This window comes from Phalaenopsis equestris, unplaced genomic scaffold (genome assembly GCF_001263595.1).
Source record: "Phalaenopsis equestris unplaced genomic scaffold, ASM126359v1 Scaffold000024, whole genome shotgun sequence".
Taxonomy (NCBI): domain Eukaryota; kingdom Viridiplantae; phylum Streptophyta; class Magnoliopsida; order Asparagales; family Orchidaceae; genus Phalaenopsis; species Phalaenopsis equestris.
The window spans coordinates 596296-614991 of record NW_018164466.1 but is presented as its reverse complement, the minus strand read 5'-3'; the positions used below and the strand labels follow the sequence as shown (position 1 = coordinate 614991).

The window sequence follows — 18696 nt, the reverse complement described above, 5'->3', positions numbered from 1 at the left end:
TTGAATGAAGAATTCATAAGATTCTTCACTTATTGAATGAAGAATTCATAAGATTCTTAACTTACATTTGAAACTCCTTAGATAGAAATAAGAAAAATTAACTTTTCAAAATATTTATTTCCTTGATTTGAATTAGGGTTTATGAAACTAGTGTTTTGATTTAATTTTCTATCACTTCATTTTCCCATGAGATGATTTTTGACTGATTTTCATAGTATTAATTTCACAATACTTGCACTTGCATGAGCTCATGAAAAATTAGGCCATTCAATCATCGCGAAGGTCTTATAAAGTTTGGGTAGATTCATAATTAAGGAATATGTCTTATTTATCTTGACCCATGGGTGATTAATATGATTTAATGGTTAAACATGGTATGTCTATGGCCAAAACACTTTTATCTTGAGGTCAAGTATGACCCTAAGTTAACATAACAAAAATAAGAATTAGTTAAAGTCAATGTCAAGGTTTTCAACTTTGATTTAGTTTAATTAAAAAAAATATATTTCCTTAAATAAGTGAAATGGGTCTTTTGTTATAGCCCATTTGACCATGAGTCAAATGGCTTGATAAATTTCTTTGACTCATGTGGTGGTTTAAAAAGAGTTTAAGGCCACCTAAGAAAGGTTATGTTTGACCATGTGAGAGGTTTCATAGGGCTTGATTAGGATTTGATCTAATTGGATTTTAGTTTTCATAGAAGTGAGATGAGGTTTATTTAGGATTTGATCTAATTGGATTTTAGTTTTCATAGGAGTGAGATGAGGTTTATTAAGGGTTGTCCTAATGGGTTTACTGCTTAGCTAATGTAAGTGGGAAGTGTTATATGGTTATAAAAAGGCTTCTATGCAAGTCTTGGGTCAAATGGTTCAAAGTGTAATACCATTTGAATCCCAATATTTGTGTTTTTGGGTTTAAATTCAAGTTCAAACTATTATCAAAATATTTTTTTTAGTATATTTTTGATGAATTTTAAGAATCCTAAGGAATATTTTAAGGTTCATGGTTAGCACCTAAATCAAGTTATGATTAACTTAGTCTTTAAGTTTCAAGGTTCTAATATAGAGTATGAATCACTGTAATTATTTATTTGGGCTTGATTTTAATCTTTTTTTGGAGCTAAATAAATCTATAGTTTTTCCTTCCAACTTTTTAAAATAGGTTAGTGATTAATTAGGTGTATTTTAAAACCCAATGGATCTTATATAATTAGTCTAGCTTCAGAGTAGGTTAGGGATTCATATAGACTACCATGCAGACTTAGGTTTTGAAAGTTTGGATTTCTATGGCTAGTTAGTGGAAAAGTTATTAAGCTTTCACCTAGAATAACTTATAAAGAGCGCCATATAATAATATAGAATCTCTATTAAGCTTTCACCTAGAATAACTTATAAAGAGCGTCATATAATAATATAGAATCTCTTAAAGATCCAGTCTAACTATAAATGAGGATATTATCAATCTCATTAAAAATGATATCAATATATTTTGTATTTATTTATTAAATAAAAAATTTGCATCTTTTGTAATGCCTAAAACTCCTATAAATATGAGACCAAATGACTTTTTCTGGATTGAACAAAATACAAAGGTGCATAATTCTAGTGAAGAGAGAAATTCACTTGAAGTTTTTCTTTGACTCTTCTTTTTTGTTTATTATTATTATTATTTTGCGTAGGTTGTTCCCCTATCTTAGAACATATAGCCTTGGGGATCATGAATTGGAGACTAGCTACCTTCGTTGTCGGTGTCCTATTGCACTCCGTGACATCCATCTTATGAAGGAGAATTATTGCTGCTTCTCGGATCGATAGTGCTTGTCTAGCTTCTCAATTTTGTGGAAACACTATATAGAGCTTTTTAGAGACATTGGAAGAAGCATGTGTGAAATTGGGGTGCAACCACAAAGGTGTCAAAAATTGATGTAACATGTCAACCCTACTCGAACCCAACTCGAAAAATCTAGGTTAAGGTCAGAGAATTCAACTCGTTTATTATTCGGGTCGAGTTTGAGTTAAACCCAAAATCCGAAACATAAATTGAGTAAGCATGAAATTTTGGGTTGTGCTCGGGTTAACGGGTCAAGCTCAAGTTTGGGTCTTTGTTTTTGACCTATTTATTATTTGGGTAGGGTTCGGGTTGACTCTATTCGAGTTTGGTCATTTTCAAGTTGGACTCAAACCAGACTCGTCGACCCGAATTGACACCCCTACAACCACAGGTGGCACATTTGATGATTCTTTTTCTCCAGTTATGAACTCACCGCAGCCATCGTAGGCTTGCCAGCACATCACCTCAACAATGTTACACTGTTGATGGAGGGTAAATTTTGTAAATATGCACGTAATATAAGGATTGTTGAGTGCCCTTATGTAATTCCCCCTTTTTATTGTCCTTATTATTATTATTATTATTATTATTATTATTATTATTACATTGAAAGTCTAACTAAATGAATTTCGAGGAAATTTAATGGATCACGCGAAGGGTCGGGCCATATAGCATCATATTGGTTGGCCGTATCATGGGCCGACCAAATGAAAGTTCGTCCGAACCAAACAACGATACACACCTAAACTGACGATAACTCAACCGATGCAAAGCCACTCACAAGATGAACGGTCGCTTAGCATAACTCCCACTCAACCTTTATGAAGATGTCTCATCAGAAGGATGGTTGCCCATCAGATTACAGTGATGCACATTTTGTATGGTGGAATAACCTTTTCTGAGGACAATCGGTCTTCCTGAAGGGCTCCCTCATAGAAGCGAACAAATGATCTATCATTTGGTCGAATGACTTTTAATCAACCGAGTGATGATTAAATGACTAAGTCGAACAATTACTACTAAGAAACAATGCTAGTAGCAGTTACAAATACAAAATTACGCCAACAGTGATTATCAAGGTCAAAGGATGTCAAAGTCAGTTACAAACATGTAAATTTGTAATGATTTATAAATCTACTATAATGTTTCTATTAAATCAGGGACAGACATGTCAATAGAGGAGTCATTTCTTCGAGTTGGACTATTGAATCTATTACAGAAGAATTAGTACTATTTGTGCTTATTTCCCCTTACTTCATTTTTCTCTTTTCTCCCATTCCTCTTATATGCCGAACGCTCTATCCATTGAGCATGACACAAAAGGGTATTTTGAGATTCGAGGATATTATTATTATTATGCATAGGGGTTTATGAATGATATATCCTTTGTAACTGCATAATATGATCACATGATTTGTCATTTATGAATAATATATATTAAAAATTTAATCATTGCATCACAAAAATATGGACAGATAACCCAAGAAAAATATCAACTCATATTCCAAAAAAAGGATTATATTACAAGGAAATGCGTCCAAATAGATGCAGCAGAGGTAATTTTATCAAGAAGGGGTGACTAATGATAATAGTTATTTTTATAACATTTAATTTTTGACTTTTTTGTTAAAGAAATTGAGTGCATGTTGCCTGTTGGCTCTTCTACTCACAAGTTAAATAAGCAGCCTCGGGTAGAACATCAAACACGCTCTGTGGTATCAGGTTGTAACTGAGGCCGTTTTCTTCTCTTCCTTTTTTCTGCTCTTTTGTCTACTGTGCATTATTCCCTCCACGACCCTCTTTTGCGTATATCGCACAAAGTTATCACCTTTCGTCTTCCACGCTTTTCTTTCTATTGAGCATCTCGAGGAACTTTAAAAAAATGGTTTTTTGGGTGGTTGGAGCACGCTCAAGTGGTGCTCTCTGAAATCTTCTAAGGTGACGATCTCTGTTCTCACTAGCTCGTCCTCCTCTCCCTTCTTTTTATTCTGTCGCTTTTAAAAATCTGATTTTGTGTTGCAGAGCGTGGTTTTATTATATGGTTTTGGTTTTTGAATCGTCATGGAGCAATCCGGACGGTTTGCTTAGATTGCTTGATGGCTATGGGTTCTCTGAATGATTTATTGATTCCGGGCTCTGCAGTTCCGTCGATGTCGGAAGGGAAAAAGGAATGTCCCCTTGGTGTCTTCTTCAAAGACGCAAGGTTGTATGAATGCTGATTATAGTTTTAGTTTTGAGATTTTTCTTGTTTTGCAAAGCAAAAAGATTGGATTTTGATGCTTATTCTGAGTTAGTTTTTGGATTGAAACTTGAAGGAGTGCGTTTAAGAAGGATGAGTTGGGTTCAGAGATTGCGCAAATTGCGCTGCCTGCTGCGCTTGCTTTGATGGCCGATCCGATTGCTTCACTGATTGATACTGCGTTCATTGGGCAGATAGGTGTGATCTTCTTATCTGTTTTGTGTTATTTTTTGTTATTTTTAAACTTTTTTTTTCTTTTTTCTTTTTTTTTTTGTATGAAGTTCTTTGAAATAGTATTGGGATTTACCTTGCATGCAGCCTCTTGTTCTCATTGACATAAATTGTTTTGACGAAGTAGTGGCCAAAGGAATATAATTTTGTGCATCCGCAATTTACTTTTCATCATCTTTATATTCTACAACCAATTCACTCGATTCATGTAGATTTTAATGACAGTATTAGTGAGAAAAATTCTGTTTTAATCTTCATTCCAACAGTACTGCAGCTTTTTATGACCAAGCAGAATTTTAATTATGGAAATTTACATAGTTTACCTAACAATTCTTATGTATTGACACATAAAAAATGCAAAGTTTGATATTTACATGTATCACATTTTGGTGTCATAGACCTATGCATGGAAAGATGTATTTCATTTTTAAGAAGATAATGATGGTGGTATTTTTGATGTCATGTTAAATATTCGAGTGGGATGCATGGAAATATGAATGTTTCGGTGGATATGTAAATACATACGAATTTTGTGTCAATTGAGCATTGTTTTACAGGCCCTCTGGAGCTAGCGGCCGTTGGTGTTTCGATTGCAGTGTTTAATCAAGTATCCAGGGTTGCCATTTTCCCTCTAGTTGGTGTCACAACTTCCTTTGTTGCTGAAGAAGATGCTACCTGTAAAATGGCTGATGAAGAGCTTGAAGTTGGAGACATCAAAATTCCTAATGAAATGAAAGAATTGATTTCTCATAATAGTATGATTTTACATCTCTTCTTCTTTGATATATTATTGTTCTTTTTCTATTTACTTTTTCCCTCAAATTATTTTGATTTCTTAATAAATTGATGTGGTTATTGCCTTATTGAATCATCAGATTCTGGTGAGAGAGCGCAGAGTTTATCCTTTCCTTCTGATATATCTACAAACTCTGCGAAGATGGAGTTTGAACGCAAGCATATTCCTTCAGTATCGACAGCATTAGTGATTGGTGGCATACTTGGCCTTCTTCAGACTATGCTTCTTGTCTTTTGTGCAAGACCTATCTTAAATTTTATGGGAGTGAAACTTGTAAGTCCAATTTTTAGTTGGTTGTGCTTGCATTTCTTTTTAGTTCTCTATATTGATGTTCAAAGAAAAGAAAACACTTTTTGTTTTTTAAATACCTTTTAGGATGTAATATGATATTATGTTAAACATTTGTTGTAGCATCCGCTTAGTTTTAGTTTTCTTTTTTGCTTTATTTATTCAAATTTGTTTATGGAAGCGAATATGGTATTAGTCCAATTATAGAAACAAGAAGTGTTTACTGGAATAGTGGGCCACACTTGTTTAATAATCCTAACTCTTCAATCTCCATATGTTTTGCATATAGTTATAAATTTTATGTTATTTCATTATAATATATGTGATATTAATTATCATTTACTAATATAATTAAAAAGAAAAATGCTAATAGGAGTGATGGATTTTGGGGCTCTTTGGTTTGCTGAAAAAGAAATTCATTGTAAAAGGAATACATTGTAATTGAAATATAGTTTATTTAACATATTTTGAAGTTGTTTGCTTCAGTGTAAAATAAACACATGAGTTTAAATTTTTGTGTTTGATTTGAAGAAAAATGAAATCAATGCAAAACATAGTTGGTGGTGATGATAAGTGGCGGCTAGCTGTGGGGCAATGGCTGGTTGGCCAATGTTAGGGCAATGGTGGCCAATGGGTTGCAATTTAGAAACTCTAATTTAAAAAGAAAAATTTACATATAACAACAAGTCTTTATCTCACTAAGTGGGGTGTTACATGAATTCGTTTCCTCCATTATGTGCTATTGAGTGTCACATTCTCACATAGGTCTAATAAATTAAGATCATATTTTTATACAACATGGCCTAAACTTTTTAGGTCTACCTCTACCTTAGTTAACATAAGTCAAATATAAAATATCTTCTCTCCTAGCAGGAGCATTAGATGATCAACATTTAATGTGACCAAACCATATAAGACACTCTCTCTAATTTTGTCTACCTCTGGAGCTACGCCAACACCCTTTCACAGATATATTCATTTCGTATTTTTTCTATAAGTGTAAAACCACTCATCCACCAAAGCATTCTCATCTCAACAACACTTAACTTAGTTTTATGCTTCTCTTTTATAGGCCAACATTCTGTGCAATAAAACATTGTAGGTCTTACCACCATCTTATAAATTTTCCTAATTGGCACTTTTCTATCACAAAATAGCCACGATGCATTCCTCCACTTCAACCATCCAACTTGAATTCTACTAATAACCTCCCCATCTATATCACCATCACTTTGTACAAATGTAAAAATATGAACCCTCCAATGACATAATGTTATATAGGGACTTGATTTGCCTTTTGATGTTTATGTCCTCTGATATCACCCTACTACGGCTCACATAAACAACACACTGGATTGATTGATCCAATATTCATTTAGGAAACTATTTGTCTCCTCTCTTCTTTGTATTGCTTGGTATGTGGCACTACCAAACTCACTTTCTAGTGCATCGCATTTTTGTCAAGTAGTATGAAGTCCAGGTTTTCCCTAGCACAAAGTAATTTAACACTTCATCTGATTGAGCAATGTGGTGGTCAATGCAACGCTCCCAACAGAAATAGTTTATACAAGTTTTAACCTTAGCTATGTTCCAATGTCTTAAAGCCTAGGCAGTACATGTCTGATTTGTGCAAATTCAGATACCTTATATCCCCCTAAAGCTTTAGCAATCCTCTTTGCAGATGATATGCAGTGTAATAGTTAAAACTTTTCTGTTTATACAAATTAATAATAAAATCTTAAATGCAAACATAGCATATTAAATTGATTATCTTGTATCTTGGTGGCATAGGGGATCATAAAGTGCCGTCTCTTAAGTTCTTATTGAAAATTCGATTATCATGCATATAACCCTTCCAACTACTCGAAATATGAAGTGCATACTAAATTTGCATCCAACTATCATAATCACATTGAATAATATTTGCACTTTGTTTTTCGCGAGGGATATCTGCATTGACATGCAGCCTATCACTATAAACCAAAGTTTATAATAACGATGCAAAAATCTTCAAACATGGACAAGGAATATAAAAATTATCAAAATATATCACACTTCAATTGGGATATCATCAGGTCCTACAGACTTTCCACCCTTGGTTTTCTTTAAAGCCTCCTCAACTTCTTTTTTGCTAATGCGACAGTAAAAATGAAACGTTTTATTATTATTCACAATATTAAAATCACTAAGGTCGATCGTATTTAAAAAATACCCAAATCTAAAAAAATTGAAATACACTAATTTTAAACCCCAAGGTAAATTCCAAATTCACCAAAATCTTACATTGTATTCATTTTTTTCATCTAACCAAATGCCAAAAAATTTAAAAACACCTTTATTTGATTTAGTTTACGTTACAAATTTATTGAGCCAAATAAACTCGCAAGAATTTTGGATCTATTATAGAAAAATTTTGCTTGATTAAAATAACTATATTATGATGAATGTTTTGTAAAACTTGACGGGACAACTTGAGTAATAATTAATAGGGGGGGGGGGGGGGTATCTATTGAAGATATGATATTAAAATTAAGTTTTAGCTGATTTTAGCTTCTATAAAGAAGGATAGAAAATTTATGAACAATATCACTAAATAAAATAAATTTCAAAGAATTAGTAGGGAAAATTGGTGAACTTATAGTTACTAAGAGAGTGTAATATTGGAGGGTCAAAATATACTCTCTATACTAGTAGATGGACACTCATAAATCCCAATGTATTAATTGATGTGTAAGGGAGACTACTAAAATGCTTGGAACATAACTCTTATTTTACTTATGATATATGACTGTTTTTTACTCTTTTATGGTAACTAAATAATTTACTCATCATATAAAGTTGTCCACCTTAGTCAATGCTCCACCTTAGATGAAAATTTTAGTACCATACAACTTTTGCGCACTAAAACCCTGTGAGGATGACTTACTATAGAGTTAGAAACCTTGCTCAACCATGCATATGATAGAAGTCTCCATGACCTAGGGGGGTAAAAAACCACATGACATTTCTCCTAAGTCAACCATTGGCTTTGATATCACTTGTTAGTAGGGTGGAGATCATGGGCCCAAGTTGAACTCGATGTATTAATATCCGGGTACCTATTAACCTAAAAGATTAAACTATCGTGTAAGAGCTACTACTAGTTTATCAAAAAGTCATCTTATGTTTTTAGTCTATGTGAGTTTGTTTTCTTGCCTCAAATAAACCTCAAAGAAGATGACTTCAGTAGAGGTTGTGCAAAATGATTTACGTAATTTATACACGCAAGCTAAATAAAAATGTGAATGCACTCTTGATTTTTTTTTTTCCAAAGAAGTGCGCAATAATGTGAGGGTTAGGGATCAAAACTATAACCTCATTATTGAGAGTTTAGGGTATGAACAACTAAGCCAAAGCCTAATTGATAACTTCCGTAAAAAGTTATGTATTAGTTACTAAGAATTATACTGAAATTTTATTATTAGGCTATGTTTTGATTATAAATATCTTATGTCTAGGAATAATTTAATAAAAATTGCATCACCCACATTGAACTTGGACCTTATTGATGCATTATGTTCCATATAACGTCTTATGTATGTGAAGCTTGTGCTAGTTTTCTTTTCCAAAATTGGAATTTGCGTCTGCGGCATAGAGTTTCTAGATGATTTCACAAATCTAGTTGTTAAAACTTCCAATTTTAGTTTTCATTTACCAGAAATAGGCGAAGTTTGGTGCACAATAGAAATATCTTTTATGCACTGTTAGTTTTTTCTTAAACCAGCCAGTTTTGGTTCATTTTATCAAAAATGTCACTTTCATTACCTAGAATATAGGTATAATTGTGTTCATAATTCACAGATTTAGAGATCTATGTTGATATTTGGTGAAAAGAAATTAAGACCAATTGGGTTAAGTTTGATCCCATTGATTGTTTGAATGAGTAATGATTAGGAATAATTAAAGCAATTCTAAGCTAAAATCTCTTCTTTTTTTTTTTTTTTGGCTAAATTTAAACTTGGTGACTCAATAATGATTATGCTACCCTTCCAAGAATTATTCTAGTTGGTCCCTGTAGAACTTCTACATTTTATATCGATTTATATTTCAATTGTGCAAAATTGCAATTTGTTTATCATATGCTTTTGTTTTAATAGGATTCTCCCATGATGAACCCAGCATCTCAGTATTTGACATTGAGGTCTCTTGGTGCTCCTGCTAATGTCTTATCTATGGCCATGCAAGGAGTTTTTCGAGGATTTAAGGATACAAAAACTCCTTTATATGCGACGGGTACGGAAATGTAAATATTTTAAATTATTTCAAATAGTGTTATTTTTTGCATTGAAATTTATTCTGTCCATAAATTGCTTTACACTTTTACTTATAAGGTTTGTAAAATGGAGGACTAAGATCTAGTAAATGATTTACATGGTTGAAAATCTAATTATATACCTCTGATTATCAATTTATAAACCTCTCATCCGTAGGTTAGTAAATATAGTTGGCACAAGTTCAGCCCAATTTAATTATAGATAATTGTAACAAAAAGAAAAAAGAAAAAGAAAATCTACCAAAAGAAAAAGGTTATATTTGTAATTCACGTTTTCATCACTTATTACATCTTATTAACAAACATAAGTTCATGTTTTTGATATTTCAGTTGCAGGGGATGCGACCAACATACTATTGGATCCACTTCTTATGTTTGTTTTCAAATTAGGCGTCAGCGGTGCGGCGATTGCGCATGTTATTTCGCAGTAAGTACTGCCGCATCATAACCATCATTTATCCAAATGCATTATTATATTTTAGGGAAATTTACATTTGTAGCCCACAATGATTTTGTATTTACATATCTCACACTTAAACTTCCATATTTACTTACATAGCACTTTGGTGCTTTATATGTATGCATGAAAATGTGTATTTGACTTTTATAAAGTGGTAAAGTGCTATTTTTGATGTGATATTAAAGAATTGAGTGCTATGTGTGTAAATATGAAAGTTTGTATGTATCTTATTCAAATTTGTGTTTCTTTTAGTCTCCATTTTCACTAATGCAGTTCTTGTTCTTCTGTAGATACTTAATTGCATTAATTCTGTTGTGGAAATTGCTGAGAAGAGTTGAAGTGCTACCACCTAGTCTTAGTGATCTGCAATTTCACAGGTTCCTTAAAAATGGTAAATTTAGAACTGATTATTTTGGTTAAGTTTCACTTTTGATTTCATATCGAACACATAAACTTCAATTTTTACATATATATATATGGAATTGGATAGTATATATGTAAATTTATATTTTGGGCATTTGCATACATACATGCCATATGTATTTACATATCTAACCCCTAAACTTCCATACTGACATGCATCCCACTTAAATCTTTAACATCACATAAAAAATACCATGAAATTATCTTTCTAAGAGTGAAATGCAGCTTTTGATGTATAAGTTTATGACACCAAAATGTTATACATGTGAATATCAAACTTTTGTATGTCGTATATGTAAATTTTTCTTGATTGTTATGCATATTGAAAAAAGTTTTTTAAAGCTAGATCTAAGATGTAGATTAGAGCGGATAAATCAGAAAAGCGATTTGGTTTCAGGTTTCTTATTGCTTGCGAGGGTGATTGCGGTGACATTCTGTATAACATTATCCGCATCAAAAGCCGCACGAATGGGCTCAATTCCAATGGCAGCATTTCAGATCTGTTTGCAAGTGTGGTTGACAATCTCTCTTCTCGCTGATGGATTGGCTGTCGCCGGACAGGTATGCAATGCTATTTTCGTTCTCTTATTTACACTTCGAAGTAGCTTGCTGATGATAGATGTTTGTTCGTTAGAAAAACAACGTTGTTATGATTGTATGGTCGTAAATGTGCAAATCTTTTTGTTGTTATCATTTGTAATAGCCATCGTTGGTAAGATACATGTAACTTTATGTCTTAATTCATCCAGGCAATACTTGCTAGCGCCTTTGCAAGGAAAGATTATCAGAAGGCGGCATCTGCCGCTTCGCGTGTATTGCAGGTATATATGCTTTAATCACAGCTCTCAATTTTTCGTGCACGCTTACGGCACCTATCTTGATGCAATCCACAAGGTTGGTCTGCCTGTGATACATAGGATCTGTTGGGCCCAACGCATCGCACATAACTAAAAACCTGTCAAAACCCAACGGCTATTAACGACACGTGTTCTGAGAGCATTTTTCATCATTTATCCAACATTTTTCTTAATTATATGTGATTTCTCTGTCCTCAAACTCTGATGATCTGTGTTACAGTGGGCAATTATTCTTGGTTTGTTCCTTTGTGCTTTGCTGGGGGGTGGTTTGCAATTTGCATCAAAATTGTTTACCAAGGATGCTGATGTGCTGCACCTCATTCATGTTGCAATCCCAGTAATCACCTTCTCCCTGCAAAATAAATATTTACACTTTACATTGGTTTCCAGTATTGATTTAATAAACAGAGGTGTTTTTTGCAATATCTGACAAAGATCCATATTTGTTTTCAGTTCGTGGCGCTGTCACAGCCGATAAATGCACTGGCCTTTTGTTTTGACGGCATTAACTTCGGCGCATCGGATTTTGCGTATTCGGCTTATTCTCTGGCAAGTTAAAAGAATTTTGAGTTGTTTTCTTATGATTTTAATTGTTATGTGTAATAATATTGTTTTCTTATGATTTTAATTGTTATGTGTAATATTTTTTTTATAAAATTTCTTTACATGGGCAGGTCATGGTGGCCATTGCCAGCATTCTATGCTTAGTTTTTCTTTCCAAAAGCTATGGTTTCATTGGAATATGGATAGCTTTGACTATTTACATGAGTATGAGAATGTTTGCTGGCTTGTTGAGGTAACTTTTCAGGAAGATTTACATACATAACATTACATTTCTAACACACAAACTTCAATTTTTACATATATACCAAAAAATAGTGGTATTTTGATGTAATACATAGGAATTGTGTGGTATATATGTAAAAAGGTCGCTTTATTTTCTTACATGTTTGTGTATGCTCTTCTACAGGATAGGTACTGCAAGTGGACCATGGAGCTTTCTTCGAACTCACCGGTAGCTCATTTTCGCTCCGAATTGTACTATTCTCGTTGCTTTGGATGCTAGAAGAATGCCATTCTCATTTGAAGGTACAGTTTATCCGTATTTTCGTGTTATTTAACATTCTTGAAGGGCTTCTTTGTAAATATACCGAGATCAGATGGTCCATGGATGTGCAATTCATGTATTTCATATGGTGCAGCATGCAAATTGTTCATTAGGAATATAAGTTATCAGCAAATGCTCATTTGTAAGCAGTTATGCATGTATATGAATCTTATTCTGTTGAAGGGCCTTTTTGCAATTTTTTTAAAAAATAAACTTAGTTTGATTGGAAAATGAAGATTTACATGCATACCACTCAATTCTTATGTATTTACAGATCTAAAATCTAAACTTCAGCTTTTTCATACATACCGCCACCTTACCTATGCATCAAAAGGTGTATTGCAATTGCTAAAATGGTGGTATTTTTGATGTGATATGAACGATTTGGGTGGTAAAAATGTAAAAAAAAATGAAGGTTAGGAGTTGGGTGTGTAAAAGCATAGGAATTGGGTGGTATGTATGTAAATGCTTCTTGGGGAAAATTGTTAGAAAGTGCACTTCTGTGTAAATATTTTACTGACAAGTATGAGAATCGTGTTATTGTGATGGTATTTTTGTAAATGATGCTGATGGTTGGTTTTCTATAGCAATCCTACATCTTTTGAAAATTGTCTTGGTAGTTTTTGCAATTAGGGCCTTTGGTGAGTGGGTTTTTGTTAGTTGACTCGAGCTCGAACGGCCTTCCCTCGGGTTTAGTGACCATGGTTCAATCAATTGAGTTTTGAGTTGAACATAATGAGTTCAAATTGGCTCACAAATTGGATTGTTAAGATTTTGCCTTTTTTATTGTAATTATTTTGAGTACAATTACATATAGACCACCTGAAACATGCTATTTACAAAACAATCGTTCTTTTTCGTTCATTTTTCAAATTCTCACTCAAATATCAAAATTCATGATAAAATCCCTTCCCATTTTTTTCATTTTTATCAAATTCGCTATGATTTGATCGTGACACGTGCAAATACATCAGTTGATAGTTCAAAATAATTGTCTGATTGGCTAATTTGTAAATATCAATATTTTGGGTGGTTTGTTTGTGAATGTCTTATTCTAACATTTTATTTGTAAATATCAATATTTTGGGTGGTTTGTATGTGAATGTCTTATTCTAACATTTAAAAAAAGGAATTTACATATTTGATATATCAAGTTATTTTGTATATGAGGCATTTACATAACCCAATGTTGTATTTATTTACATATCTCAACACCTAAACTCATTTATATCACTCGAATCTTTCTTAGTCACATCAAAACTATTTCTCATTATAAAAATAAAATACAGTTTTTCATGCCTATGTAAAAGAAACAATATTACGTTCTGAGTCTGAATGCAAGCTGCAATTGGATAAGGGTTGCGATCTACTGGAGATTGTTTTTTTCTCCTTCACTCCTTACGGTGGATTGCAGCCTTTGTTTGGACGTAACTTACGTCTGGACTCTGGACGTAATATTTTTTCCATATAAAGTGGCATACTGGTGGGCGCGGGCGCACACACACATCCATATAAAGTGGCATACTGGTGGGCGCGGGCGCGCACACACACATCAATAATATATATATATTATTGATGTTTATTAACAAAATGCTCATAAGCCAACAAGCTAGTTTAAGATCGTTTTAAATTTGATTTATTGACTCTCAAATTACTGACTGAGCCAAGTTTGAGACCTTTCATGAGTTATGTGGAAATAACCACCTTTTTATGAAATTGGTGGCAACAACATCAAGAAAAAGTGATTAATTTAATCATCTTGTATTCATTTATTTTCTATAAGTAGTGGTGTTGCGTTCTCTGATTCTTTGATTGATATCTGCTATGTCAGTTCTAAGTCCCCTGAAGTCGGGGGTTCGATTCCGCTGGTGTGAGGATCTGTCTAGTGGTTAGACACATGAGATTGGTTGGGGGCTCGTATCATAACCTCTGACTAATCTTTTTTTTTTTTAATATATATATTCTATAAATATTTTATTAACAATATACAATAAATATTGTTGGAAAAGCAACAAATTACTTCAATGTGCCACAAAAGATTTTTAATTATAAATTATTTTTTATTTTTAATCTCATGTGCCAATTTTGAGATATTATGAAGAAAAACAAAAGCAAATTTAAATATTTGGGTGGAACCTCGCACACTCTTCGCTTGCAAAATAAGCAATCCAAGCAATCAACAATGCTCACTATTTCGCTTAATTATGCCTTCCACTTCAAGAAAAAGGCAAATTGCTCCTATCATTTTGTCTTAAGCATGTGAGTAATTATGAAAGCTAAAGTATTTTTTATTTCTAATTAGATTATCAAAAGCTTTATAGTAATCAAAGCTACTAATTTCGAAATAAATAAGGTGATACTTAAACTTGGTCTAAAACTTTCTATTTACAAAACTAGCTCCTATTGTTATTTTCTGCAATGTCGTGTTTCTCAAAACCCTGGACAACAAAGAGAGATAAGAGGGAGAGAGTCTCGCAAGATGTTGACAATGGAAGGTTCGGAGAAGACCGATGATGGTTAGAAGTCGAGGAAGAAGATGAGTTAAGGAGCTTGCGATAAAAAGTGAATTGAAGAGACCACTGACATACGCTTGATGACAAGATAAAATGTTATTTGAAAAGTTTGATGTTGTGTGAGTAAATAGAAGAGTTTTGGAGTTAGGTATAATAGATAGTATCAATTATTAATGTGAAAATGTGCTTTTAATTATAGGAGCTAGATTTAAATAACTTGTTTCAAGGAATAAATTTATTTTGGGCTCTATTCATGATAATTATTATTGCTCTAGCATTATCAAAAATGAAAAAATATATTTTAATATTTGAGAAATTTATAATTGGATTTTTATTGGTGATTCATACCAAATATATAATTTTACTTATGTAACATTTTAATTTTTAATAGTATTGGTTTACTTGTGTATTTTTATCTTTTTGTTAATATGTTAGCATCCATTTTTGATGCAATGCATATGGGACATCCTTGCTGAGTGACACGGGATCGTATTGGGATCGTAGATGGACTATTGTGGCTCGAGTGGTCCTAGGGACATATAATTGAATGCTTCGGGCATAGTAGTTGAGGCTTACACCTCCATAGTCATTCCCAGAAGCGATGGTCGCCAAGTCGGCATCACCTTTGGTGTTCCCCGTGTCGACATTTGTTCCTGCATCATGGGGCCATATCTTGTTGTTACAGATGTTCTCATGACGCAAACCGTCGACGAGATTACCTAGCATGTGTTCATACCTTAAGCCTAATGTCACGGACAAATAGTCCCACATCGGCTAGGTGTAGGGCCAAAAAGCAGTATTTAACGATCCGTGACGAGGGCGTCACGTGATTGGGTGGAGGAGAATGTCACGGACAAATAGTCCCACATCGGCTAGGTGTAGGGCCGAAAAGCAGTATTTAAGTCCTGGGCTGCCCACCACCCATAAGGGCTCTTTTGGGAGGTGACACTAAGCTCTAGAAAGACAGATTTCACATTGAAACTGTTTTACTCTGTGAAATGCATATGTAATGCCTCCTTGAGTTCTTGAGTCCCGTTTACGACTTCTATGGAGGTCCGAGGGTCATTTTTTGTTCATATTCATTCCTTTGAGGTTCCGATAAGGCCCGAAACCCTTCGACGGACTTTTTCGGAGGCTTAACTTACGTGTGGTCCAGTTTGACCACCTTTAAATTCGACTTTGCCACGTAAAAACTTCTCCGAGAGCCCGAAAACCCTATGGTCGGCGCGATCACTCCCAAAGATGGTCCGAGGGTCATGTTTTGCTCATATATAAAGTCAATACATATGATTTTAGATAATTGCATCATATTTCATATTATGAGGAGAAGCCCCCTTGCTTTTTCAAACTGACTGACTTAGGACGAAAGATTTTATGCTAAGTCTACATAATTTCACAATTATGTAGACTTAGGCTTCTAATAGTTTGGGATGAAATATTTGTGGTATCTTGACCCGACAACTTTACCTGATTAATATTACTCTACCCTTTCTTTTTATAACCAATACAAGCCCTATTGCTCCTTTGACTCTTTGTTGATGTTGTTTCATATACCTGATTGCAGATAGGTCACCGCCCGTTTGGGATACAGTGATTCACCCTCTACCCTTTTAGCCCAGTTTGGTCTGAAAGCATAGTGCAGACCCTACAAAACAACCTAGTTATTTTATAGGCTTTGTTCACCGATGAGCTGTTACTCATTTGGAAGCATGAGAGACTCAGTTTCTGCCTTGTAGCGTAGCAAGAGCTCTGAGGCATTGGGATGCTCCTTTGAGATAATCATCCATTGCGACACCTTCTCACTAGTCATCACTTGAATGTAAGCAAGACCCTTCTATCAAGAGTACTCTTAGGCATCCCCCAAGATGTAATTAATGAAAGAGATATGTCCCTTTAGAAGTTGGTCTAGACCCCCAAACAAAAATTTTTTTTTGGTTCTCTGGTTACTTTGGTGGCTTATGTGGGTATTCTTTTATAAATATCTAGTTTAAGGTGCCTCAATCCGAACCCTATTTGGACGTACATCTTTGACCTATCGCACGAGGTTTACCTCACATATGCTCTTCAATTTCATTTCAAATTTGTCTGTCTAGTCTCCATCTTAATCTGTTCTTTTCTAATCCCTCCTCTACTCCAAATCATTCATGCGATTCATGTATCGATGACTAAACAGACCGACGACTCTGAGCTACAAAAAGAACCGAAACAAAAACTTTCCATGTAAAACTTAAATCATAAATGAATCAACCCATCATAGATTTCTTTAGAATATAAGCCTAGAAACTCACTCTAGTCCATTTGATCTTAATTAAATAGTACCACACAATTTTATGTATTTACATATCTAACACCTAAAGTTTGATGTCCACATTTATAACACTTTGAAAATGTGAGCAAGTGTCTATTTGAAATGATGGTAAAGATTTTAGAGTTATGAATATAAATATGAGAGTTTAGAACTTAGATAAAAATATACCAAGAATTGTAGGGTATGTATGTAAATGCCCCATTAATCAATAATTATTTCAATTGCCCGAATTGATTTCGACGTCATAATACTTTTGGACTTAAACTAGTCTTCGAGGAGATGAGCAAATTTGATCCGAAAATAGTTGATGAAAGGTTTATTTTTTGGGATGTTGTATATATTCATATGGGTGATCAAGAATGATTTTATGCATATTTTTATATACATAAATAATTCAATTTATTTTGAAAACCTCAAAACATTATTTTAAAAGTTAATTGAACTTTAATTTTAGCAAATTTATGATTATGATAATGCATACCAATATCAAAGCCAATATTGCTTGTCAAACATTAAAAGGAAGGAATGGTCGGAGGCTATTAGACGAGCTCCAGTTATCTCCAGGTGCACTAAATATTCGAGTATCATATCCTACACACGGGATTTGAACCCGTGATCTGAGAGGACTTGCAACCTTCAGAGAGGCTGCTCTACCAACAGGCCACGAAACGTGCCCATATCTATATATGTAAGCATTGTAATTGGTGTGAACGTCATGCATCGATCTTGTTGGTGACGACAAGCATGGGCATTATTAGCATTACCATTGATAACTATGTTAGCATGGATGAGCGTCAATAATGGTATTGAGAGAATGTGTTGGCCTTGTCGGCATCTAAGAGGATCAATGTTGTTATTCACAATAGGCGACAACTTAATTGGAGAAATGACTCGAGAAAGTTGATTCTTAAGATTTTTAATCAGTATAGTTGTGTCAAGATCGATACTTGGTTTGGTGGATTTTTTTTATGGTGTTCAAAGATAAATCATAAATTATAAAAAGCATATATTTATTTTCTTAAAAATTTTAAATATTTTTCCATGTTTTCTTAAAACCTCCTTCAGCAAATTTTCATTACAATCTTCTCCATTTTTTATTTAAGTCCATAATGAAAATCAACTAAAATAAAAAATAATAACAAATTTCAAATCTATTACAACTAAATCAAATCTAAATACTAATTACACCACCTAAACTTAAACCTAAACTTATAAACCTCATTATCAATGTTAAGTAGGTATCATCATGCATGAATGGGAAAAAGCACTTCCCTTTAGCCACCTCCATAAATACACCATCTCCTATCTCCTCCACATTTACATCCACCACA

General features: G+C 33.6%; 1 protein-coding gene across 1 annotated transcript; it reads left to right on the top strand.

The window, feature by feature from the left end:
* Positions 1-3548: 3548 nt before the first annotated feature.
* LOC110018552 (protein DETOXIFICATION 42-like) lies at positions 3549-12754 on the top strand. The gene is made up of 14 exons (XM_020715901.1): positions 3549-3768; positions 3853-4033; positions 4146-4267; positions 4858-5055; positions 5176-5369; positions 9521-9656; positions 10027-10123; positions 10447-10547; positions 10977-11140; positions 11329-11400; positions 11657-11773; positions 11890-11985; positions 12111-12232; positions 12407-12754. Exons 2-14 carry the CDS (start codon positions 3927-3929, stop codon positions 12453-12455), a joined length of 1575 nt encoding a protein of 524 aa, XP_020571560.1. The 5' UTR covers positions 3549-3768; positions 3853-3926; the 3' UTR covers positions 12456-12754.
* The last annotated feature ends 5942 nt before the right edge of the window (positions 12755-18696 follow it).